The following is a 25,274-nucleotide window of genomic DNA, read 5'->3' as shown; positions in this document are numbered from 1 at the left end:
GTTTCCATCTGTGCGCCCGCAGTCAACCCAAACAAGAGTGGTAAATTTGAATAATTTATGCGTGCGCTTTTTGTCGCCATGTTGAAAACGAAGAGCACTTCCTGCAAGATTCGGAATTTGTGAGTCTAAAGTGTCTCTACAGGAAAATTTAGCCTTAGGTTGCCAAAACATGGACGACAATGCAAGAGGAATGGCCTCAAAGATACTCTGTGATTTACTGAATATTGCAAAAAGTGATAGCGCTACTGGAAACACAGGCGCTAGTGCTGGTACGTACGTAGAATCTTTGCATTCATGATTCATGTGCGCGCTCTAACAGAAAAAAATATTAAGCTTTAAGCCATAAAAATTAGTGAATTCCAAGTGAACTAATGAGTGAACGTTAATGTTGTAATGTAACAGTAAAGTAGGAATATCAACCCCTTTTTACAATGAATTAAATAACCATATGAAGTATATAATAATTGATTTGTATTTGGGGGTATTTGTCAGCTGTCAAAATTTTTATATTTTTTGACCTCCAGGATCAAAATACTCTAACTTTGTCACTTTTTGTACAGCTCTAGTTTCCAAATCTTATTCCCATCTTGTACTTCCATATTTTCCCATGAATTTAACTTGTACATAATTTACAAATTTTTACATTTACAAGGCCAGCCCACAAAACAAACTGGCTCAACTGGTATATTCTGTCTACCCACTGATAAGCCAACAAGCACCAGAGCACACAGACCTGAGACTCAATATGTGCAAAATCTATTTACCATTCTAAATGAACTAATTTAGCCTTTAAACCTGTAGACCCAGCACTTCAACCCCCTTGTGAGTTTCATATACCCAGTGTACTGTTAATTCCATGTTTCATACCTCTACTACTGACCCGAGTGAGGCCAACATGGAATCAGTAGACTTTTTCATAGTAAATGACACCATCTTGCAGTGCACTGAAAGGTAATCATTTTTCTGTTCTTGAGAATTCTCCAGTTGGTGGGGTACAAATTTAGTGTCTGGGCAAAAAAGACAGTTAAATGTATGGGAAAAAAAATATGCAATCATTTCAGAATTTATGAAAATTATTTCAAACTCAAATCTTATTCCTGGATTTATTGCCTTCCTTTAACTACCCCTCTCCCAGCAAGGAAGCTCTAGCCTGTTGTCATAATATGAAAAAGGTTTTCTTTCATTTTCCAATTGATGGCATGCAAATTGTACTGTAATGAACGGTTTTAGCTAATTACTAAGTTTTCAATTTCAGAAACTCTGGTATTTATGGAATTGTTTTTTTCCATTCATTTTTTTTACCAGATAATAAAGTAAGTAATGGTGTAGAAAGACAAGGAACGGGAGAAAGAGATGCTGATGATTCTATTAGGTAAGCATTAGATTAGCATCAACAATAGCTATAGCCTGGGTTTCATGTGATCGTAGGATCATGGAAACTTTTCCCTTGCTCAAATGGAAATAATTGCAGAGAGTTATTTCCATATGATTGCAAATGATTGTGTGCAATACCAAAACAAATTGATCTTTTTTCTATGTATACCTTTTCAAAACCAAATTTACTAAGTATGAACTGTCATGAGATGAGTTTTCTTCACAAAATTAGGGAACATTGCTTTCCTATGTCTATGAAAATTAGGGAATATTGCTTTCCTATGTCTATGAATTTGTAGTTAATCACAATAAATTGCAGATGATCACAGGGTTAGAGCATAGGTTTTTATAAAACAAATATTTATCTTGCTGCACAGTTGCTAAAAGATGTATAAAGTTACATTAAACTTGATTAGGCAAACAAACATTTACAAAAAGTACTCCGAATTACTAGGGGTAATCTCTAATCATCTGCAATCATGATTACAGGATGGATTATAGTTGGATTATTGTGAAGCTGTAATCAGCATTTTTAAATACAACTTTTTGCAAAGTTTAAAAAATGTTGTAATAAGGGTTTCAGAACCACCTTAAATTTTCAAAAATGTAAGGTGACTAGTAAAACCTGCCATACAAACCTCAACAATATTGAAGACTTTGTATGTTTTTGTGAGCATCATAGCCTTCACTCCAAAGCTGTCCAATTTCAACCTCAAGATTACTATATTAAAAAGGCCTATTCTTCAAGAGTCCAGAGACTTTATGTGGCATTTGTTGATCTCTTCACAGTGAAACAGCATCAACAGCAAGCTCACTTTCACCTTTAAGAAGGGTAAGAAAGGTTCACTTTATTCTGTAAAAACAGTTTGTGTTGCTTAGAGTTCATGTACACAGTTTGCTCTTCCAAAAACCATATTGTCTGTGCATTAACAAACAGTGACATGCAAAAATGAGTATAAAATTAATTTCTGTGACCTTCTTGCTTTTTAAACCCTATCTAGACCAGGCTTTTTTTCCCAATCTTCTAGTGTCGGGAGGGGGGATTCCTTTGCTCTTTTTTTTTCTTTCCTTCTCTCTCTTCTCAAATTTTTGCCCTCAGTCCAACATTGAAACAGCAAACCCCCATAGAAATATATTTGCGGCAGACCCTTTTGAATTTAGTGCTGTACCAAAGTGATACTGCCGTACCAAACTGATTCAGATGCTGCCCTTTTGCCAGATTTAAGGGCAGTGCCTCTGAATTCAGAGCGATTTTTTTTCACAGTTTTTCACTATGCAGCAAAAGCAGTTCTTAGTAAGGGCTGTTGAAATCCAGAAAGAAAATTAGGGATAACCATGGTGAAAAATGCATGGTCACCCTAATGTTATTTTTTGGTTTTCAATAGCCATTGCAAACTAAAGATCTTTACCCAAATAGTCAGAGGAAAAATACCTTTGAACCAGAGGGCACCATCCTTAATTTATTAATTAGGTTTGAGCATGAGTGAAGAAAGTAGAGAGTGCAGATGTGTAAACAAGGGTACTTTATGTTTTAACTTGGATCCAATGGTGAACATGATAGAAGTTCTTTTTAACCCATGTATGTTGTGTGCTGTTATGCAGGGTAAGGAACAAATTTCTGATGTGTCGACCTCTGATAGTGAAGGAATCACTTCAAGAATGTCCCTTGAGCCTGTGAAACAAGTTATGTAAGCAAAACAACATATTGTTTATATGTTTCTTGTTTGTAACTTGATACAGATAATTGCAAAAAGGAAGACTGATGTTTTCTTATGTAATGAAGCTTTAGACACCACGTACAGCTGTAGGTTTGAAAAAACTGCAAATGTTAGCCCAGCATTTGAAAATATATTTTAACACCCATTTCAAGACAGTTTCATTCTCCAATGTTCTATTATCATTAGGGAGGGCAGGAACAGAGGATGTACCCTTTCCTGGTAGACGTAGATATGGAGAAGCAGGCTTTCTGGTAGCTCTGTAGAGATGAAGCCACTGGTTTCCTCAAGTCATGCCAAATATCGAATACTTATTTTACTAGCACAGAGCCTACTTCGATAATATTGAAATTGAATTACAATGTTTTAATTTTTTTATTTTGCTTATGAGTGAATTTTTTGTTAACTCTCTAGTCAGATGACAGGCAATGATAGTGAAGGCAGCAAATCTGTATATGGAAGTGATGTACAAATTGTAACTACTGAATCAACAGTTTCAAAAAGTGCCACAGCAAGTAATAAGGTACGACAGACACAATGACCATTGAGAGCATTGTACGAAGCTTTGATTGGGCTTGTGTAACCAGGATTTTATGTAATTTGCATCAAGTACAGGTTCAAAGCCCCTACAATAATTAACCACCACGCATACTCCCCTTGTTGTTTTTCAGGGATTTCTCAGAGTAATAGTTTGGAGGATTTTAAACACCAAGGCTCTCATGACTTATGTTCTTGGTTAAGTAGTGGTACAGGAAGATTGCTTTAAAACAATCCTAGCCTGGCCATTCCCAGCTTCAGTTTTTCAATCATCCACAAACATGTGTCTTTTCAACAACCAAATTACAATAGAATGCCCTGGGAACACTTGCAAGGAAAATTGTTGATGTCACAAGCCATTTAACTAGAAATAAACCATGAATTTGTTAGATTGGTCACAAGGGAATGTAAAACAATAAGAGGACAGTTTGGTGTCTGTTGGCTTTGATAGTTGGCTGGCTGTGTAATTGGCTGAATCCTAAAACTTGCCAAGATTACTGTGAACTAGGAACAGCTGGGAGAGGTTTTATGGGTTTAAGGCTCAACTTAAAACACTCCAAATAAACTGGAAACTGTTTTGTGAACTAAGTCAACATTAATTTTACTTAACAGTTTGTGACTTTTCTGACCTAAAAACAATCTCTTTTCATGCTTGATTATTGTTTTACAGATTAAGTTTAATTCAATGGTGAATTATGATTGGGAACTGAAGTATTACAGAGGATGTCTAATAGCTGTCAGCAGCAAGTGTATTGCTTATGCTCTCAGAGGTATAGTGTATTCTGGGAATACTGTAACAAAGCCAGTTGCCATTAGAAATATGCATCTCATAATATTAATAACAAACTAAAGTACTGTAAAACCCAGTACATAAGCCTTGCAATCACGTGCCATGTATGTTGTTTCTTGGCTTGTAAAATTCCCTTTTCCCTTTTAAAAAACTACTACGGTAAAAAGATTTGTTAACAATTACAGTATTACCAGTGGAAAACTTTATTGTGCGTGCAAGTAGGTAGACATAAGATTCATCCCATTTCAGGGCTATGGTTTTTGAAGCTTTATTCATTTAGCGAAGGAAGTATGTAATGTACTTTTTCATGACTAAACATGTGGCTTTTTAAATATTTTTTGTTAAATTTGATCTTCTAAGCTTGGCGTGCAGCCTATATGTGTGTGTGACGTTACCTGCAAATTTGCATTTTAATCCACAAATCTGCCTTTGAAATCTCCTGCAAATGGTATCATATTTATGTTAGTGTAGTCTAATATTTTTTTAACAAGGGTGACAGTTATTGATGTTATGACTAACAATCCTGTGGCCCTTGGATTCAGAATATAAAGTATGTAGGACTGCTGGCTTTTGAAGAGGGAGGAAGACCAAATAATCCAGGAAAAATAGAGACACAGTCAAGTGGTGTCAACTTTAGGTTTCAAACCTGGGCCATATTGATAGGAGATGAGTGTTCCCACCATTGCAGCATACCTGCTCTCTTAAAGCTTTGATATACATTAGAGGTTGTTCTTTTTGGAAGTGAATGTTTGGTTTATCAACAGAGTTGATGGCCACTGTAAAGAGATTCGAGTGCTGACATTTCAAGTGGATTCACTCTGGTGAAGGGCTAATGTTCGAAACATTATCACTTGAATCTCTTTACGGTGGCCAATTTACCTGTGATAATATTATCAACTTCACTGATAAATGAAACATTTATTTCTACTCCCCACCAACGCAGCACCACAGTTTCTTTAGGAACTAACCCCTCATCATTTGCGAAATCTCATTTGTGGTCTCTAAAAATCTGTTTTAGGTCGTCAAGGTTATGTGGTGAGACTCCTAAACCCTGAGACTGCCTCAAGGACGCTAATCAAGGGATTTGTTGGCATGATTAGTGAGTTGGCATTTTCACACAAAGACTCCAACACCTTGGCTTGTGTTGATGAAGGCGGTAATGTTTATATTTGGGTCATACACGAAGAAAATGGGAAACTTGAGTATCCTTTGAAATAAGATGAAGTGGTTAATTAGTTTCTCTAGATTGTCATCAAATTTTCCATTACTGAACATTATAGAACAGTGTCATGAGGGAGTGCTGTAACCAAATCCAAATCTGACCAATTTGAAGTAAATTGGTGCCAAGCGTGGGACCATGTGTGTGATCAAGTCATGGTTGGTTTTGGTTTTGTTTTTCATTGGTTGAGAAAGTGGTGCACGTTTTGCTAACCAATCACAAAGCATAGTAAAGCAAATGCGAATAACTTTTCACAATCATTTGAAAACTGTTGTGTCAACCTGCTAGCTATGACTTACCTATAGCTTGCCATGACACCCTCAATGGTGAGAGAAATAGACCACCTGGCTCATGTGTGGAAGGTTGTATGTTACTGTTGCCATTCCCAAGGTTATCACCATCACTTCCACTACCGTTGCCATCTACAGTACGATCATCAATGATTACACTGTATCGTTATTTTGGACAATGGATAGGCAATGCCACGGGCATCTTATTTTACCTCTGTAGACTTCAATCTTGTACTAGTGTTCTGTAAAAAGATTAACTAAATGTTAGCCAAATTTTTCTTGCAGTGCCTCTCTGAAATTGAATGTTTACACTTTGCTGTTTTATCCATGCACTATCTCAATGAAATCTCTTCAACACTGACTAAAACTAAAAACAGCTTCTTCTAATATCGTGAAAGACCTTAACCACATACCTAGATACTCGGTAAAACTTCATATTAAACGTCCTGCTGACACAGTCTGTGAATACCACAGATTAGTATGGACTCCATATATGCCAGATGCTGAAGAGCATGACAGGAGTACAGAATCCTCAGGAGAGGAAGGTCGCCCCCTGGCCATCACCCATAATAACCAGGTACAAACAATCTTAGGTTCTATGGCTACGTGCCCAGCAGACTTAATTTGTTTCACCTCAAGCTGAGTCTTGGTAGATGTCAATCAAGAAATCAAAATAGATTGCTTTTATTCACGTTAATTTGTTGAGGTTGATGCACCACTTTGCTTCCAAACTAAATGCTGTTGACATCATTATTCTTAACTCTGGCAGGATTTATAGTGGGAAACAGAACTAAAATTTTTAGGATTTTAGCAGTAAAACCAAATAAAAAGAAACACACAATGTATGAAAATCAAATTCTAGCTGGTTAGATTTTCTTTTACTAACATCCACCAAAACTTTGTTTGTACTGTTGGGTGCTTGTGAGAAAGTGATTCGTGCCCCTCTATGTTTGTTTATACTTCCAGGTAGCTTATGTATATGTTGTGGTTCAATGTTATCCTTGGTTCAATTTTTATTTGTCTTTGTTTTATACTCAATATTACACATCACCATAAACAAGAACAAAGGGAAAAAATGGAAGCACAACATATACGTAATTAATTTAATTTCTCCGTATCATCAAAAATGTTCAATTTTGGAGTTTGAATTTCCAGGAATTATTATCTTTTCCAAAAAGTTTGTTTTGTTTTGTTTTCAGTATAAGGTAATTTTTTTTTTTTGTACAGTGTTAGGTGGTTATAGACCAGCTTAATTTGGGTCTGTGACCACCACTGCACTGGTATCACATGATAGTACCCAAAGGTTTGTTATTTGTCAAGACACTTATCACCCAATCACAAGACATCTGATAGCATGTTTGAATGGTATACTTACATACTTACATACTCTTTGAGTGTCATACTGTTGAGATGAGGCAGTTACCTTAGAAAAATTCCTGGAAGGCCGAAAGTTAAGAGTCCAGGCTGTGTTTGACATTCCTGACAAAAGTTTGGTTTTCATGTCAGTTTCTTTCGGCTACCCTAGTTTAGAGAGCTTCTGTTTGCAAACACTTGTTTCCTGCTGCTTTGCAACCAATAATGTATTGCCATTGTCGTCTTTTTATAACAGGTTGAAGTAATAGATATTGATTCTTTGGCTGAATCATGTGGACGAGCAGAAGTCACTATTGATGATATACGACATGCAGAAGGATATTTAGAAATCAGAGATGGACACACAAAGGTGAAAATTTGAAGATAATTATTTTATCTTGTTATGGGCTTTGGCCCTCTTAGGAAAAAATTGCATTGTGATTAAAAAAAGTCAGTGCATTACAATCCAATTTTCAGGCTTTAAAAGAAAAACCTATTATTTCAGAACATAATTAAACTTGTACTTTAAACAGAAATGCAGGTCAATGATCTGAAAATTCAACTTCAAGTTAGAAGAAATGTGACCTACAACTGTGTATTTAAAAGGGTCATGTGTAATGAATGGTTCACATCGTGGCAAGTTGTTACCTTGGGTAGGGAGAGTTGCACAGAGTTGGAGCTTACTACTACTGCTACTACTAATAATAATAGGGACCTTCAGATCAGGGTACGAGTACGAGATTGAGTAGGAGTGTGACTTTCAAATTTCAAATCAGTCACATCCCTAGAACTCTCGCACCTTCCCGTTGTTTACCAGTAGAAACGAGATTGGTGTGACAAGTGGTTATCTATACTACACAAACTAGATTTGAAAAGTGTATTCATACTCAATCTTGTACTCATAGTGAAATCTGAAGGTCCCTAATAAACAACACCAACGACAACGGGTGGAGTGTACATAGTGTAGGCCAGTTACCACTTCCTGTTGTACCTATGGTTACTAAACAAGCACACCCATCACATTCAATAAACTTCTGAACACATTTCTTTCTTTAGCCAATCACAGAGGGAGCTCTATCCCCAGATGGTTCAGTTTTAGCAACAGCCAGTGAGGATGGCCACATTAAGTTTTGGCAGTTGTCTGAGAATGTGGAGTGTATGCATGAATTCCAACCCCATGGTGGCCTACCACTGTCCTGTTTGATGTTTACTGATAATCAGGCATCACAAGACAAAGAGTAAGTGATTGTGTTCAAATACAAGTGGGTGCTTTTGTTGTGATTTTAAATACTGGTAATTGAAATTCATAGTTGGAAATGTCATTGTCTTCTTTAAGCACTTTGTCAAGTAAGGCATTTGACATTCAAAGTGAATCATGGACCAAAAAATTAGATTTTTATTTAACTGATACCGGGGTTAAAGGGGAAGTGTTGTGGGTATTCTGAGCTTTTTAGGTGAAAATGGTGTAGCAATACCTTAGCTTAGTTACAGAGTAAGTCTAGAACACTGAGGGAAAGAAATCAAGTGAATTCTTGAAAGGAGCAACTCATGATCTGTTCTTGGGCAGTTTGGAGCCAAGTTAGTGAAACACTTGTTTTTATGTCCAGTGGGTTTCTGATAGCACGAGAAGGGATAAAAAAGGATACATTCAACTTCCAGTTGCTGCCTGAGGTCCGCAAATTACGTCTGTGGTTAAGTTTCGTAATGACTAGTTGCTGTTTTGCTTCTTTCTGTAGTCTTCCAATGTGGAGATTTTTAATCACGGGAGCTGAATTTAACAGAGAAATTAAAGTCTGGTGTACAGTCACTTGGTCTTGTTTGCAAACAATCAGGTAATTTGTCTCCTTTGCAATTCAGAAATTTGGTGTGTCTGCATACTGAGATGTCTTTTGGAAGATCATTGTCACTGGGTTTAGCATTGGGGCATTCTAATAATTATTTAATTTTTTTTTAATTTAATGAATTTGTCACTGAGGATATTATAAAATAGAAACACAATACAAATACAGCAAAAATACAGGCTGTGATAGGGAAAGAAACAGAACTTGCATCCCAATTGCAATCTGACCCCTACTACTACAAGAAAAAGCTATAATCATAAGTAAATAAATAATCTTAAGTAAATAACGATCTGAAGTAAATAAACAATCATAAGAAAATAAAAGATAATGTCGTAAGCACCATGCACTCTACCTCGGAGGACTATAGGATACAAGCTTAGGTAAGTAGATACTAATATTTAAGCTAGTCTTGAAAATGGGGAGTGAATTAGTTGCTTTATTGTAAGAAGGCAATGAGTTTCACTATTCAATACTCCTAATAAAAAAAATTTCCTATAATAATCCTGATTGTGTTCATATATTATATATATTGAAGGTGTAATGTGTATTCTGCAACATGTAATGCAATGCTCTCATCTTGCCAAATTTCTTTGTTCCCCTCTCAATCCCCATTTACCCATTGCAAGTTTTAAACACATGTTACACACTGCGATGTCTCATGGAGCATTACAAAGAGTAGGGGAATAGTCAACGTTTCCTGTGACTCACAACCATGTTGGATTGCAAATAATATTTGCAAGAAAAATTGACATGGGAGGTTCATACAAGATTACTGTGCTTTAATCATTTCATTGTGTTATTATTAGTTTTTTTTTTTTTGTTAATTTGCAGATTTCATTAATATTACATTATTAATAAAAGATAGTCCAGTAGGTGGTCACTGACTTTCTTCTAAAGCTAAAAATGACATTAGAGAGCAATTTAAAAATAAGATTAATACTTGATAGTGAATTGTTCAGTAAAATAATATTAGTATTTTGTCATACAATCTACAGATTTACATCTACAGATATTTCAGGCCCCAGGTGAGTTTATTGCAGTAAATTTTACCTTCATGCCAACTCTCATTCCTCTTCTCATTTCTTACTCCCTTCGAGGGGAGGCAGCGTGGCTTAGTGGGTAGGGTGTTGTACTAGTACGTAATCTGAGATTTCAAGGTTCAAGTTCCACTCTGACCACTTGATTTATTTCACGGTAGCACTGTTTTCAAGTCATTCTAACGTCACGCTATGTAAAAAGCCAACTGGCCTGCCTCCCACCAGTTTGGATTTTAAACAACTGTTGTGTTCAGTTTGTACATTTATTTCATTGATTTATAGTGTCCTCGATTAGCACTACAGTGCCAAATACTTTGACACTCAAATAAAGTCATTTATCTATTTATTTATTTTCTTAGCTAATAAAACTCCTTACTATTTCCAAGATAGGTCTCTTCCTTTATTTAGGCTTGCCCTCAGAATGTAGATATCAGGCAACATTTAAGAGTCAAGAAATGCTACAAAATTATGCAATGTGTACTATTAGTTTGTAAAAAAATGTTGCATACAAGACATTTATATATCATAAGGTAAGCTACACCAACAACAACACACTCTGAAGTAGCTGTCACTCTCTGCATAAGAGGGGTATGTCTTAAAAGGTGATGGAAAAGGACTGATGCATAACAGAACACACTTAACTTCTCCATCTGAAACACATGCTTGTTAAGGGAAATTGACTGAACGTTTTCCTCACTGTTTTTCCAGCTCTATCAGTCATTCATTCCTGAAAGTAAGCTTGGACCTATCAGCTTCATATTTGGTTGTTTCAGATGTTATGAAAAAGGTATGAGAACTTTCGTAACCTTTAGTTACCCTGGAGCAGTGGTTTGGGAATGCAATAATGTACATATGCTTTGAAGGAATATTAATTAAAAATGATAACATTTGAAAATGACAGTGATGGTGATAATGATTAGTAATGATAATGGTAATTAGTATATACCTCACAAGTGAATAGTGCCTTTCGCGTATGCTGATTGGCTAGCTCGGAGGTGATTAGCCAAGTACTATTCACCTCCGATCGACCGAAGAGAAACAAGATGGCTTCCCGTTTCGCCACGCTCACTAAAGAGGAATTTATTTAGATAAACAAGGCAGCTGTTACAAAAAGTTTTAATTGTTCGCAAGAAAGCGAAACGGAACTTTCTACAACAAGAAATTGCTCACCGCGTGGTGCTCGAGATTTTAAATTTTCCCACCATTTGTCGGTATACTGTCAAATATAAAGGAATTTTGGCCCGCTAGTTATTCAGCTTGTGTGTTATATACTAAAACAATAATTTACCTCAGTGTTGGTAAATATCCACGACCATTCACCTCCACTTCAGTGAATAATTGTTAACTATTTAAGTGACGGCACTATTTACTTAAATATATAATTAAAATAAATAACTGTTTATTTATAAATACTGGTAAATAAATAAATAAATAATTAAATAAGAAAATTTTATTCCTGGGATTGTACTTGAATGTGTGACTGTTGAGCAAGCTTATCTATTTTTTCTGTCCTTGCATTGCCAGGTTCTTTATGTATTCATGTTTCATCAAGACTTTGATGAAGGACAAGCCCATGTGACCTCAGTGGCTGAGTTTCTGCTCACACAACCACTGCTAAGTTTTGTTCTTGGTCAAGTCAAGTTGTTCAAACTAAAGTCGCATGGTGAAGAAAATGGGGATGAAAATGGAGAAAGGAATGACGAGGATGATATCCACTCCTCACATGTGGGGCTGGAAGAAATTACTGCTGGAGATGAGAAAGGAAAGAAATATGGTGTTCAGCTGCAACTATTTTGCATTCAAACTAAGTAAGTATACCAAAGCCGGATTTCTTTTGTCACTCCTGTATGTCTTCTGATATATTTCAATTTGGATAGAAGTAGGCATCCACCAGGCTAAGAAGACTATGGAGTCATGCTCTGGATGTTTAATCCAAATCAGCATCGGGTGTGGCTGGACAGGGCAATATAGGAGTGGTAGTCATTCCCGCACTGATGTTGGTCTGTCTGGTTCTGGGCCTTTCTGCTCAGTCTCTTCGCCTCGGGCTGTTTGGCAAGCATCTCTTCAAACTTGGTGAAGCCCTTCTGCACCGTCTGTCACCAGTTCAGCTGTTCAGTATATCAGCCAGAAGTCAATGGGAATAATAACAGTTAATTATTTCGATAATTAACAGTTACTTCCATTGACTTCTGGCTGATATAGTGAGTTGTGGTCTCTTTCACTCAGAAGCCTTTCAAAGACATCACACCAAGTGGACCATGTGTGGTCACAGTAGTCCTTGAATGACCCCAAATTAGAGATGCCATTTCTATATGGTCATCCAAGCCATGTGAAAGTATGTCAAAGCAAAAGTGTAACCTTCTCCTGAGTTAGACCCTGGCATGCGTTTCTCAAAGCTTCTGAAAACATTTTGGACCCAAACACTATTTTGCTTGCACAGAAATTTGATTTTTATAGTATTAAAAGCTAAAACATTGAAAACTTTATAAGATTAAGAAACACATTGGCGAAGTTTGAACAAAAAGTTACCCAAACGATGGGAAATGGATTTGAAAAGTGCTTCCCTTGCCTGAAAACTGTTTGGGAGTTTTGAGAAATCGGCCTGTGGGTGTTGGTCCAGACAGCATTCAAACTGCAACCTCCCTCTCAGTAGTCTGGTACCCTACCAACTGAGCTAACCAACTGACGTGGTTTTGTTTTTGTTAATTTTGCAGGGCAATGCAAGAATTGCTTGTGCACTTTCAACCAGAGCCATCTGTCCCTCCACCCACTCCATCCACTCTGTCATCTCTTACAACTGTTGCTGGTCAGTCTGGTAAGGGAGGTATTTAATAATCATAGCAATAGAACATTGTGCAGTGCAATAATTTTATTGTGGCTCTAATTTACGTGATGAGCAAAACTGGACCATCACATCTTGGGAGTCCAGCTGTCATTTGGTGAAAATTTTGTGTATAAGAGCAGCTTTATTCCCATACCATGCACCATAGACACTGATCCACCACCCTTTGTTTGTTTGTTTGTTTTTTTTGTGTGTGTGTGTTTTCTGCATTAAAAGATAACTTCTTTTGTTTTTAGTTTGATATTGTAAGTTATTTTTCTCAAAAATGACAGTGGAATGCAGAAAAACTATACAGCGATGATTTTGGAATAAATTGTAGGCCTTGCCTCGTAGAGAAGATAAGGCAAATCTGAGCAAAAAAATGAAGAATGTCCAACCTAGAATTTAACACAAGGCAGTTGTGCCCTCAACCTTTAAATTAATGTTATTTCTTGCTAAATCTACACTTGAATGGTTCTTGCAGTCATACATGATGCACTGTCTGACCTCAGTGGAATAGAAACAGGAACTGAAGCCAGCACAGATGTTGAAGAGCATGATGACACTACAGATGGGCCTCACCCAGTCCGTGCAAAACTGATAACACCAGAAGCCTTTAAAAACTCTTCATCCAGAATCTCATCTCGACCTGAAGCTATCAGCAGCAGTGGCAGCAGTGTCACAATGGTGTCTAGACTGAATAACTCACAGGGTTCAGTTGATGACCTTTTAGGCTCATCTGCCTCATCACGACTGTCTGATAGTACCATCAGATCCAGTAATTCAGCCACGCCTCAAGGGTCTTTTCAAGATAGTGGTAGTATTCTTACACCAACATCTGTACCCCTTCCCCCTTCACCAACTGTCATGGGTGCACCTGATCCTAGTGCAGTTCCTATTCCTAATTTTCGGTCTAGTCCCCGTGGTGGACCCATGCAGAATGAGACTAGTCCAAAGTCATCAGCTTCTGAGCCATTGGTGCCTGTTACAATTACTGAAACTGAAGCTGCGTCCTATGGTTCGATAAATGAAAATTTGGAGAACGGTGGAAGTGGTTCAAAAGATGCTACCCCAAAGGACAGGAGTGTATCAACAAGTCCAGACAGCAGAGAAAGAGATACTGAAGTTTCAGTTGATGACGATGCAAAGGATGAAGGGGAAGAAGAATTGCCAGAATCTCAGAAACCTGAGGCTGAAATTCAAGATGAATTAAACGAAAGGGAAAGAAAATCCAGCTCAGGTTCCAGCACAAGCGAAAGCTTGAGGCCACTGTCTGCTCGGGCAGCAGGAAATCTCATAAGTTTGGATGACAGTGAGCGGGGTAAAGGTGATAATGTCCAAATAGATGGAGAAGATATTTTTACAAATGAGGGACTGCTAGATCAGTGGGAAATGAATGTTGACGATGATGCCGTTGCGACTGGACGAGAAAGTCCTGAGTCAGCACATGCACTTCCTGTTAGTACCCCAGTGACATCCAGTGAGAGAAGGAAACAGCCTTCAACACTTGCCAGGTATTGATCAGTGTGATTCTTAATCCTAGTTCACTTGTGCATGCAAATGCAAACATAAGAGAATGCATGATTCTCATACATCAGAATCTGCGTCCAGCAAAGTCAGCGGCTTCCGAGCAATGCGTGAGCATTAAAAGCATACTTTCAAGATGCCAGATGCCCTGATTATTTGTGTTTGCATTCATGCAGTTCCCACAAAATGAAATTAAAGTGGAAATACAAGTACAAGAAAAGGAAAAATTTGCCTTTTTCGTGAGGTTGCATTTGCATTTCTGTTTTCAATGTTCACACATAGACTTGCATTTGCACTTGCGTTTGCATTTGCATCACACGTGAACCAGGCTGTATAGTGTATGCAGGACCACATATAGGGTTGGTTTGTAAAGGAATTCTGACTACTTTTGTTATCATGATTATAATAATTTATCAAAGTGCTTGTATGAGAAAGCTGGGCATTGTTTTACTATGTTTAGATTTTTGAATAAACATTATCAGTGATGCCTCAAGCCTGCACTGAGCCCTTGAATAAACTTTCTAATTTCTAACTGAGTGTCATAAGACAGAATGAACCGTAAACACTTGCTCAAATCAATCACTGTAAACAAACAGTGAAACAAATGCAATTGCCGACATCATGTGTTGGTTTTGGTTTGGTTTGACCTCTGATTAGTTGGCAAAGCAAAGCATGTTTATTACTGTTTGTAGTAAAGCAAAATGTAGGCAAACACTCTATTTAAATCTGCTCCAGTTAATTAAAACTAATGACCCACTCACCCACTTATTCACATACTAACTAACTTACTGAATGAATTAATAAATGAATAAACAAGAATTATATGGAAGATGGAGCCAAGTTTTTATTATCTCTTTTTCTTTCTCTTCCTGCTTGTTAGTTTTGTTTCCACACCTGTAACTGCAACGGATATTCCTCCGCAGCCAGTCCAAGGGGCTAGCATGGTAAGTAGAACTGAAAATCAGTGTTTAAAGGTTGTGTCAGATTCACTTGTTTGTGTACGTAACAGATGCACCGTAGCTTTATTCAAAATGTTCACAACACGACAGTGTAATGTATTCCATGATCGTAATGGTGGTATAGATAGAATGGCAAGAAATTGGCATAAATAATATGAAATTACAAACTAGGTAATAACACAGCAAAAACATACCAAATGTTGAGATCTGTCGGACTACTAAGCAATAGAAATCTTGTGTAACTGCAACAATGAAAGGTGGCTTGGTACTAAACTGTTGTAGATGGAATCTGCATTATTTATTACCGGTAATTTGCAGGAAACAACTATGTGATCACGCAGGCCTGGAAACGGTCCCCAGAGACTGAAATTATAATTTGTCTTTTACATTGTGTTTTGGCTTAACTACATAGAAGCAATTTTAGTGAAATGATTTTAACTTTTTACATTCTTTCATTGTTTCAATCAAGTCATGAGGACAGACAGCCTTTAAAATGTAAAATGACATCACACCTTTGTTTACCTAAGTTAACCTGAAATTGCTACACAGTCAATCAGTGGGTGGATTATATGATCAAAGTATTATTAATATTTATTTATTTAAGTGTAACTAAACTTTACAGGATGGTAGTTTGCTGTCATCTCTTGGAGAACTGGTGAGTTTAGTCAAGGCACAACAAAAAGATATCCAGGAACTTCGTCAGCAACTTAACCTTTTCCAGACCGCACAGCAGCAAAAGATGACCACAGTTGCACATGAAGTTCAAAACATTGAAGAGAGAGTGTCCAGTGGGTTGGAAAGCAGTCTGGCTGAATTTTCCAAGGAGGAATGTATCCTAAAGTCAGCAGTTTCATTTGGTGCCAAAGTAAAATTTACTTTTGCTTTGATGTGCAGTTCTAGGGAATGTCCATACTCCCATATCTCCGTAGGAAATCATGGAAAATTTCAAAAACCCAAATTTGTTTTAAAATGTTTTTTTAAACAGAAAATCTGAAGTAAAATTGGAATTTCCACTATGGTGCACCCCCCCCCCCCCCCCCCAGCTTAACACCCTCTACAAAATTGGTTGGTACCTTCCACTTTTTAGTCAAGAAACAAACCATTTGTGGCTTAAAAGATGTAGTTAATAGTTCATAATCATTTTAAACAAGTTTTAAAATGAGAATCAACTAAGGTTTCTTTAACTAGCTCTTCAGCTCAACGTCTTGATAAAGCACTGCGTGACAAACATTCAGCAGATAAGAAGAGACATGAACAGCTTCAGAGCACCCTGTCACAGACCCTGACCACCACCCTGTCAGGAAAACTTGACAAAGCAGTGAAGGCAGAAGTAAAGAGTGCTGTGGTACCATCAGTGCAGAAAGTACTGAACACTTTACAGGAACAGCTCAATACTACATTGGCACAGGTAGGGAGAAAATAGTTCATGGTCAATTATGATTGTGGCCTGCATAATTATTTGATGTACTCAGATTAAACCAGCATCTCACATATCCTTATACATTATGGAATCCAAGATAGCAGCTGAAACAAATGAGCAACTACATGTAAGTGTGTGAGGCTTGGTACAGCTTTGCTCTCTGGTAACATAAGGAGATTCATTAAATGATCATTACAAACAAGTTTCCTTTCATTCAGAGGGGCAGAGAGGAGCAGGAGATCACACAGTGTTAAGTGCTCATATGTTTCCTGTCAGTGTTTGCTGATTTAAGATCCAAAACTTGGTTTGCTTACCTTTGGAAGTTTTCTTCAGGTTGTGCAGTTTTCCTTTACCCACAAACATAAAAGGGCCACAGGGTTTACTTTCTATGTACCATTATTTTGGTGTTACCCTCTTTAATGTCCTTCAGTCATATTACACGCTTAATCATGGGCTACTGTTAATGTCCGTTCGGCGTTCCGCTTATACTAATCTACATAGTGCAAAAAGTGAGAATATATATTGTGAATACATAATGTTCCCGCCACTCCACGCGTCCAGGTCCTCCAGGCCATCACACCCTCTGTAAACAAAGTTCCTCATTTTAAACTCCCTCCTCTTGATACCATGCCTACTCTACTGACCATACCTTTCTACAAACAACAAACCCCGAGATTAAAAAAAAAAATCCAGTTCCTCTCCCCTCCTCCCATCCCCTTTCTCTTAAATATTTGCTCTTGTTCATCTTTTGTGTGGGAAATCCCTATGAAGGTGCTAGAATACTGGCTATACGCCTGACCTAGGCTGAATACAGTTCACTTACTTGAGACCAGGTTATTTTTGCTTTAGTACAATGTATCATATTGTTGTTGTGAGAGTAAAGGTCAGGTTTGTGACAATCAGCTTGACATGAATATTATTTTTATAAAAACATTTTTTGCATTTTATGTTGATGTTGTTCACACATGGTTCTTGATGTGATGAAGGGTGATGTTTAGATTTCAAAATAATTTCTAATTTGATTTGTTTTCTCATTAGAAACTGACAGCTGCAGATAGTGTTTTGAAGGACAGTATTGGTAAAATGGTGAAGAGCAAGGTATGATTTAGAAAGAATTTAGCCATGCAACGCTGGAATAACATAGCAGAAAGTCTATCTTGAATCTCCCATCTACAACCATAACAGCTGTAACTTTTGACACAATTTTGACCATTTTAAGGTTTACCACACTTTGCATTATTATTATTATTATTATTATAATTATTATTGTTATTATTATTATTATTATTATTATTATTATTATTATTATTATTATTATTTATTAATCAGTATTTCACCAGAAAGCCTGCATTGACATAGGTCAAGCCAGTTCAGAGCCTTCAGAACATCTGCGTCTGAAAAATGAAGAGGGTGCATGGTTTAAGATGATCTTAGCAGCTTTATTCTGCAACAGTTGCGAACTTTGCATGAGTGTGGTGTTATTTTTATCCCCCTGTGCTAGGTCTTCAAAATCAGACAATGGCAACAGTTGGGTATTAAATGCTTTGTGTTGCCATTAGCCTGTGAGCAACCTCTCTTGGGGGTGGGGAACGGGAGGGGAGCTTGCTCGCAGGCTAAGTTGCCATTGTTTGATTATGGAGACCTAGTAAGGGGGAGGGGGGGGGGGGCGGAGGGCAAAAACCCACTACCTAGAAACACATCTGAAGATCTGAACAAGTTGATTGTAACAATTAGTGCTGTTTCTGTGACAGGGTGTGGTAGAGGCGATAGGTGGTGCAGCAGTAAGTGCACTACAGGGACCCATCCAGGTCACGTACCGTGAAGCATTTCAGAGCACCATCCTACCATCATTTGAGAGGGCCTGCCAGAATATGTTCCAACAAATCAATGAGTCATTTCATAAAGGAACTCAGCAATGTAAGGCATTATTAATGTTGTGTGTTTTTAAAAAATACTTAGCTGTTTGTTTGACATGTGTGATGTGTACATTTGATACTATGACAAACATCTACATTTTGTACCTTAACCCTTTCCCTGCCAAGTTTTTTTGGCCCATTTATCCAAAATGGTATAGAAAAACCCAGCTTGCTAATGTAAGATACCATTTGAAAGTTCTTGATAAGTGTAATTCATTTCTGAAATTAAGATAACTGAAGGAAGTCAGGTCTTTGATTGAAATAGTTTTAAAACGACAAAGTTTAAAACTACAAAATTTCACTGATCGACTCAAGTGATAGGCATACCTCAAAACTGTAGCTTATTTTGCAGCTTTTGATGCATAAATCACTCTGAGATATGTGAGAGTCTGTGAACGCATTAAATGAAAATATGTATTCAACAGATCATAGGGGTGGTAAGCCCCATCATAGTTACCAGAGGGTACCCTTTTTTTCCTTTGAAATACAACGATCTTTCCAAGAGCAATTTGCTAACAAAATTTCACTGTAATTGAGCAAATACTGACCAAGTTATAAGTTCAGGACCCACTGTAGTGGGTCCTCGGTAGGGAAACGGTTGAGCCTTTAAGTCGTGGTAGTGACCAGCACATAATTTCTCCTCACAAAATTACTACTTAATCAACCAAACAAGTCATGAGAGTAAAGGAAGTGATCATCAAAGATAATATGCCTTGATGTGACAAATTCTCCTAACTAGTACTATAGAAAATGTGTCAAGAACAGTAAGGAGAATAAGTATGTTGATACTGGGGCTTAACCTTTCTAACAGATCTGCACCAAGTCACCACTGCATTGGATAATCGTAGAAGAGAAGAGAAAGACTCCCTAAACCCTGTGATGCAGCAGCTAGAAGCACAGACCAAATCGTTCCAGGCAATGACAGACAGACTGTCTTCAAACATCATGGCTGACTTTGAGGTCATGTTACAGAAGCAGTTGGCATCATCAATAGAAGGGTATGTTTAAAGATATTCCATGTTGTAAGCCATAGGGTAAGTGGAATAAGTTACCATTATAGCTTTCTTGGTAATGGATAGTACAGTGTATGTACTGACAAGTTGAACATGTTCATGGACGATAATTTGTTGTGATGTTTTCCGTTTAGCACAAATTCAAAGAAACCATCCAACAGTCTGTAGTGGGAGGTACTGTTGCACAAACTCAATTCTTTGATTCATTACACTGATACTTGTCCCTATTTTGAATTCTTGTTAGTTTACGTGAAGAAATTTTCTCCCGGCTGTTATCAGAAGTCTTAGCTTCAGTTCAAGACTCTGTCCAAAAGGAAATGGGGCTTGGCTTAGAGGGCCTACGTCAGCAGCTCAGTGAAATGATAGCCTCTTCGGCTCAAAGCACCTCCCAACAGGCTCCTGATCTGGCTAATACTCGGGTAAGTAACCATGAAATAATAAGGAGCTTCAGCAACGGCGACGGCGACGGCAGCGATAGCGTCACTAATAAAATAAATTTGCGTTTTTTCAAACATCGTCGCGATTATTCCAACTCGCTTTAAATGTCAAATGTAGGTGAAATTTCCTGGAGTTGAATCCTTGGAGACCACACCCAAGTTTAGAAAGAGAAAGAAAAATTTGTTATCGTGTGTTTGCGTCCTCCATACAACGTCCCATCGGGAAATTTCATGTTTTCGTCGTGTATTGACGGCAAAGCAATGTACCAAAAAGTGCAATGTACGTGCAAAGTTGTTGTTTTGTTTATTAAGCCTATTGCTCTTTTGGACGTTCTCATTGCCATTGCCATCGTCGTCGCTAAAGCTCCCTAATGTCATGATGGTTGCCAGGAAAGTAATATATTCATTGATGGTTGTACTTGTATTAAGGTCATCCATGATAGCAGGGTCTTCTCTGGGGAACAGGAAGAAAAGGAACTCTGGCCTGATTTGTAGCAACATTAAATTTAACTGCCATCCAAAATCTGTTGTATTGTGGACAGAATATCCTGTTTGTAAAAAAGTTTCTTTTAAAGTATGTGTGGTACGTATAGCTGCATGGCTGTAAATTATCTGCTGACCCCCGTAGTTTTAGTGTGCATGCTGTCTCATTCAACCACTTGTGGGTATTTATCCCAATTGTGTTTAAGTTTACCCAGATGTTTGTCTTCGGAGAAAGGGCTACATCAAAATGTTAAATTGGACTTGCCTCGGTGTGAGATTAAGTTGTTTTGTCGCTTAGTGACACTTACACATACTGAGTACATATTGTTGTGAATCAGAGTAGAGTCTGCTACCTGGGAAGGTATGTTACAAGCAGTAGTACAAGAAAAAAGGCTAGTGAAGCATTTCAGTATTGCATTGTCATCAGGTATAGCGCTTTGGCTGCATTGACAATTCAATCTACTTTCTGTTAAGTAGTTACTGGATGTAAACATTGTGATGTGAACCCACCCTTTACAGTCAATCCATGTCACGCGTGATCAGTATTTCCGAGAATGAAATGGACATTCGAATTCCTCTTTGTAATGTCCGACATGCAAATGAAATGTTGAACACTTCTCTGGAAATCTTTCCAAAAAAGACGCATTAACTCAAAAAATAAAAGAGAGAGAAAAGATTCAAAATACTTTGGAAACAATTGTTATTCTTGAAATACTTAATGCTGTAATGTAAAGAAAAATTTACAGCTTTATACCGTCAATATACTAGGGAAAATTTCTACGGGAACTCTGAAATCTCGTTGGCAATGTTCAAAACTGACATGTAAATGTTCAAACCTCCGTTCAAATTTCAAAAATACCGTCACGCGTGACACGCGTGGATTGACTGTAACCCCCAATGGTGACCAGCATATAGTTTCTCCTCACCATATGATTTACTACTTGTCCAAGCATACATGTATACAGTAGGTCATGAGAATAAACAAAATAATCATCAAATTGTGTTGATGTTCCAACAAATTCTCCCAACTGGTACTATAAGAAATATAGAGAACATAGTGAGGGGGAAATACGTATTGACACTGGTGCTTAAAAGGTTGACTTCATTTATCTCTCTCTCCGCAGGTGGTGGTTACACAGCTACTTGAATCTGGACGAGTTGGTGAAGCTTTCCAAGAGGTAACTTTGTAGAATCCAGTTGGCTCTTTATTCTTATCGATGATGTTGGAAAGGAGTTTATGTTGTCAGAAGTGTTGACATGCTATATAAAACAGATTATTGAATATCTGATACATTTACTTATCTCAAGTACTTGCGGCATTAGTGATCGCTTATAACCCCCCCCCCCCTCCCCTTGGTAGATCATTTCAATTCCAAAGGGGAGGATGGTCTCCAAAACCAAAGTTTTTAAAGGAAAGTATAAAGCCTGACAGATGTTCCAGATTTCAGTGAGTGGTACTAGAAGTGCAAAATTTGTATTTGCAGTGAGTGTTAACGGTGCTTTCAATGTTAACGAAGGCATCTATTGGTAGTGCCTTCATTAGGTGCCAAATTGTGATACATGTGCTTGATTAAAATGCTTTAGAAACTAGCCACTTTCTTTGATTGTAAAGCTCTGGAATTGATTTCAACATTTATTCTGAAATTCTTTAACAATTTACGAAGAGAAAACAAAGCTACTCATTTCCGTGAAGGAGATTTGGAAAAGTGAGCTTTATTATCATAAAATGTGGTGAACGTTTGCTTTGGGTTTCTCCAAGAATTATCAGTGGTTTGTGAAGCTATATCAAACACGAGATAGGGTATCCAAACACCTCGAAATTGTTTGAACAAACCACTTCTTGGTGTTTGAAAATCAGATGAAGCACTCTTTAGTTTGTTTGATTTATAGCTTCTCAAACTCATTAATAATTCATCAAGAGAAAACAAAGAAAATCACTACCGTGACCGTGGTTTGGATATGTGATCCTAATTACCATAAAATTTTGCCAACTTTAGCCTTGAATTTCTCCAAGAGTTATTGATCATTTGAGAAGCCATATCAAACACTCGAAAGTGTGTTTCATCAGATATCCAAACACCTCGAAGTCGTTTAAAAAAACTCGGCGGCGCCTCGTTTTTTCAACCTACTTCTTAGTGTTTGGATATCTGATGAAACACTCTTCCTCGTGTTTGAAATATTGCTTCTCAAACTCATTAATAATTCATGAAGAGAAAACAAAAGTAATCACTACCGTGAAGGAGGTTTGGAAATGTGATCTTAATTATCATAAAATTTTGTGAACTTTTGCTTCAAATTTCTCCAAGAATTATCAAGAGTTTGAGAAGTTATATCAAACACTCGAAAGAGTGTTTCCTCCTATTTCCAAACACCTCAAAGTTGGTTAAAAAAAACGAGACGCAGCTGAGTTTTTCCAACCTACTTCTCGGTGTTTGGAAATCGGAGGAAACACTCTTCCTCGTGTTTGATCTATTACTTGAAACCCTACACAAGTGTGTTTTGGGGGCTAAGCATGGTGTGTTTTATTACAGGCTCTGACCGCATCGGATCTCAATATTGTGATGTACGTGTGTGAGGGTGTGGATCCCGAGAATGTGTTTTCCCAGTCGCCATGTCCTTTATCGCAACCAGTCTTGCTGTCTCTAATACAACAACTGTCGGTGGATCTCACTGTTAACACCGAGCTCAAACACAAGTAAGACTCCTTTAATAAAAGTTTTGCCTTTAGAAAATGCTTCTGTAGGGGGGTGGGGTGGCACAAGGCAGACAGATGTGTATCAAAAAAGTGCTGGGGATAGTAAAGCGAGCAAACCACGCGAACACGTGCGAAAATTGCCACCCGCGCGTCGCGTCTCCTCACGGGAGGAAATTTTCTCGCGCGCTCGCGTGGTTCACTCGCTTTACTATCCCTAAGAAATATAAGGGACTCGTCGTAGTCTAGCTGGGGATGGATTCTCCAAGAAATTTCAGTGAACCATAGAGAGCCAATACTTGGGGTTTTCTGGACTAAGAGTAAACAGTTGAAGGGCTGTGAGCATGACCGTGTTATGTCGAATTTTTAGGTCGTCTTTTGCGTGTGGCATTCGTTTCAATCAAAGAGCATTACTCTGCTTTTTCGTCTCCAAAGCGTCTGGTGTTCCGTTTTGTCGTTTCTTTTATTTCGCTGACTGTATATTTTGGCCTCATTTTTCTTAAAAACTAAGCATAAATCACCACCACCCCCCCCCCCCCCCAAAAAAAGCGAAAAAACAAAAAAAAAAAATAAAACACACGAAGCGAGATTATCTGACTAAATTGAAGGCCACTTGTAAAAATCCAGTCACCTTTGAGCAAACTGAAAAATTGTGTTGTACAACTTTTCATCTTCAACATTGGTTCATATCTGCTGTGGCTATGGTATGCTGATGACTGACTAGCTCTATCCATGATAGACACACTTTGCTTCACTGGAGCTGAGTTTTTTCATTTTGGAACCCACCTGAAAAGTACAGAAAACTGAAAATAGACATTTGTTGCAAATTCACATTTTGTAAATAAGTTGTACTGCGATTTCAGTGTAGCTACTGTGTATTTGATTCTGATTGGTTGATATCTGGTTGACATCAGACATTAGAGGGTGTTGCATATATGCTTTTATAAACCACTGATCTGAAATGCAAAAAAATGCAAACTAAAGCACAACTGTCAGATAAAAGTAAAGTAGTAAAGTAAAGTAATTTATTTAATGTCAATAACACGGGGAGTGTTTGCACAATCTCACGAGCCAGAGGCTCATTCATGATAAAGTGCTTGACAATAACCCAGATCGAATTGGATTTTGGAAATGTTGCTTTTTGAGATGATTACAAACAATTGCCATATTCTACTGTTTAATGCAACAGATATATAGAAGAAGCTCTGATGGTGTTGGATAACCATGATGACGTCACCAGAGAACACATGCCTGGGGTACTGGAGGGATTGTGTCAACAGCTTCAGTCTGCCATCAAAGAGTCCTCGGGCCCCATGCAACGCTCCCTGAAAGTGCTGCTAATGGCTGCCAGTTCACTCCTAAGATAAGTAATAGTGAACACGAGGATTGTATCAGGAGAGAGACGGCACTTCCGTTACAGTGAGGGAGATATGGTACAGAAGAAGCCATTATGAACTCGGGTCATAACACTAGAAATGGAAGAAGTTAGTAAAATGTTGTGTTCGGTTAAAGATCAAACTCTCACACGGGAACTCCAGATATGCCATTAGTCTTTTGTGTTCTCATATTTTTCAAGTTCTTGTTTGAGTCTTCGTCTAGATTTCAGATGAATCTGTACTTGTCTTGTGAATGTTTTACAAGTCATTGATTGTTTGAAGTACTGTAAGCCAATATAATATACTCATCACTAGTCAAATTCTTAACCAAATAACTTGGCTAGTGGTGCCTGCTACATAACTGAATAGAGATTAATAAGGAGGAGTTTATTTAACTACTACTACTAGAAACTGGGTTGTTCAACTGTTCTTTGTTACAAACTTGTCATGAATAAACAAGGAAAGAGAAACTGA

The 25,274-nt window shown here is 37.7% G+C and overlaps 1 protein-coding gene across 1 annotated transcript; it reads left to right on the top strand.

The window, feature by feature from the left end:
- The first annotated feature begins 58 nt into the window (after positions 1–58).
- LOC146480482 (enhancer of mRNA-decapping protein 4-like) lies at positions 59–25,274 on the top strand. Its single transcript, XM_085109662.1, has 26 exons — positions 59–269; positions 1,306–1,372; positions 2,164–2,206; positions 2,977–3,062; positions 3,504–3,612; positions 4,297–4,396; positions 5,435–5,618; positions 6,343–6,502; positions 7,535–7,648; positions 8,335–8,516; positions 9,015–9,110; positions 10,115–10,144; positions 10,865–10,943; positions 11,681–11,964; positions 12,871–12,971; positions 13,462–14,491; positions 15,385–15,448; positions 16,086–16,293; positions 16,660–16,871; positions 17,922–17,981; positions 18,635–18,800; positions 19,611–19,797; positions 20,057–20,231; positions 21,857–21,910; positions 23,264–23,427; positions 24,614–25,274. The coding sequence occupies exons 1-26, from the start codon at positions 170–172 to the stop codon at positions 24,789–24,791; spliced, it is 4,233 nt and encodes a 1,410-aa protein (XP_084965788.1). The 5' UTR covers positions 59–169; the 3' UTR covers positions 24,792–25,274.

The sequence above is a fragment of the Pavona decussata genome, unplaced genomic scaffold (genome assembly GCF_977016875.1).
Source record: "Pavona decussata unplaced genomic scaffold, jaPavDecu1.1 SCAFFOLD_53, whole genome shotgun sequence".
Taxonomy (NCBI): domain Eukaryota; kingdom Metazoa; phylum Cnidaria; class Anthozoa; order Scleractinia; family Agariciidae; genus Pavona; species Pavona decussata.
This window is presented reverse-complemented; position numbering and strand designations above follow the sequence as displayed.

Coding starts and splice junctions, on each gene's coding strand:
- LOC146480482 (XM_085109662.1), top strand. CDS start 170: ATGGACGACAATGCAAGAGGAATGGCCTCAAAGATACTCTGTGATTTA. Junction 14,492..15,384: donor CAGCCTTCAACACTTGCCAG/GTATTGATCAGT, acceptor CCTGCTTGTTAG/TTTTGTTTCCACACCTGTAA. Junction 23,428..24,613: donor AACACCGAGCTCAAACACAA/GTAAGACTCCTT, acceptor TTAATGCAACAG/ATATATAGAAGAAGCTCTGA.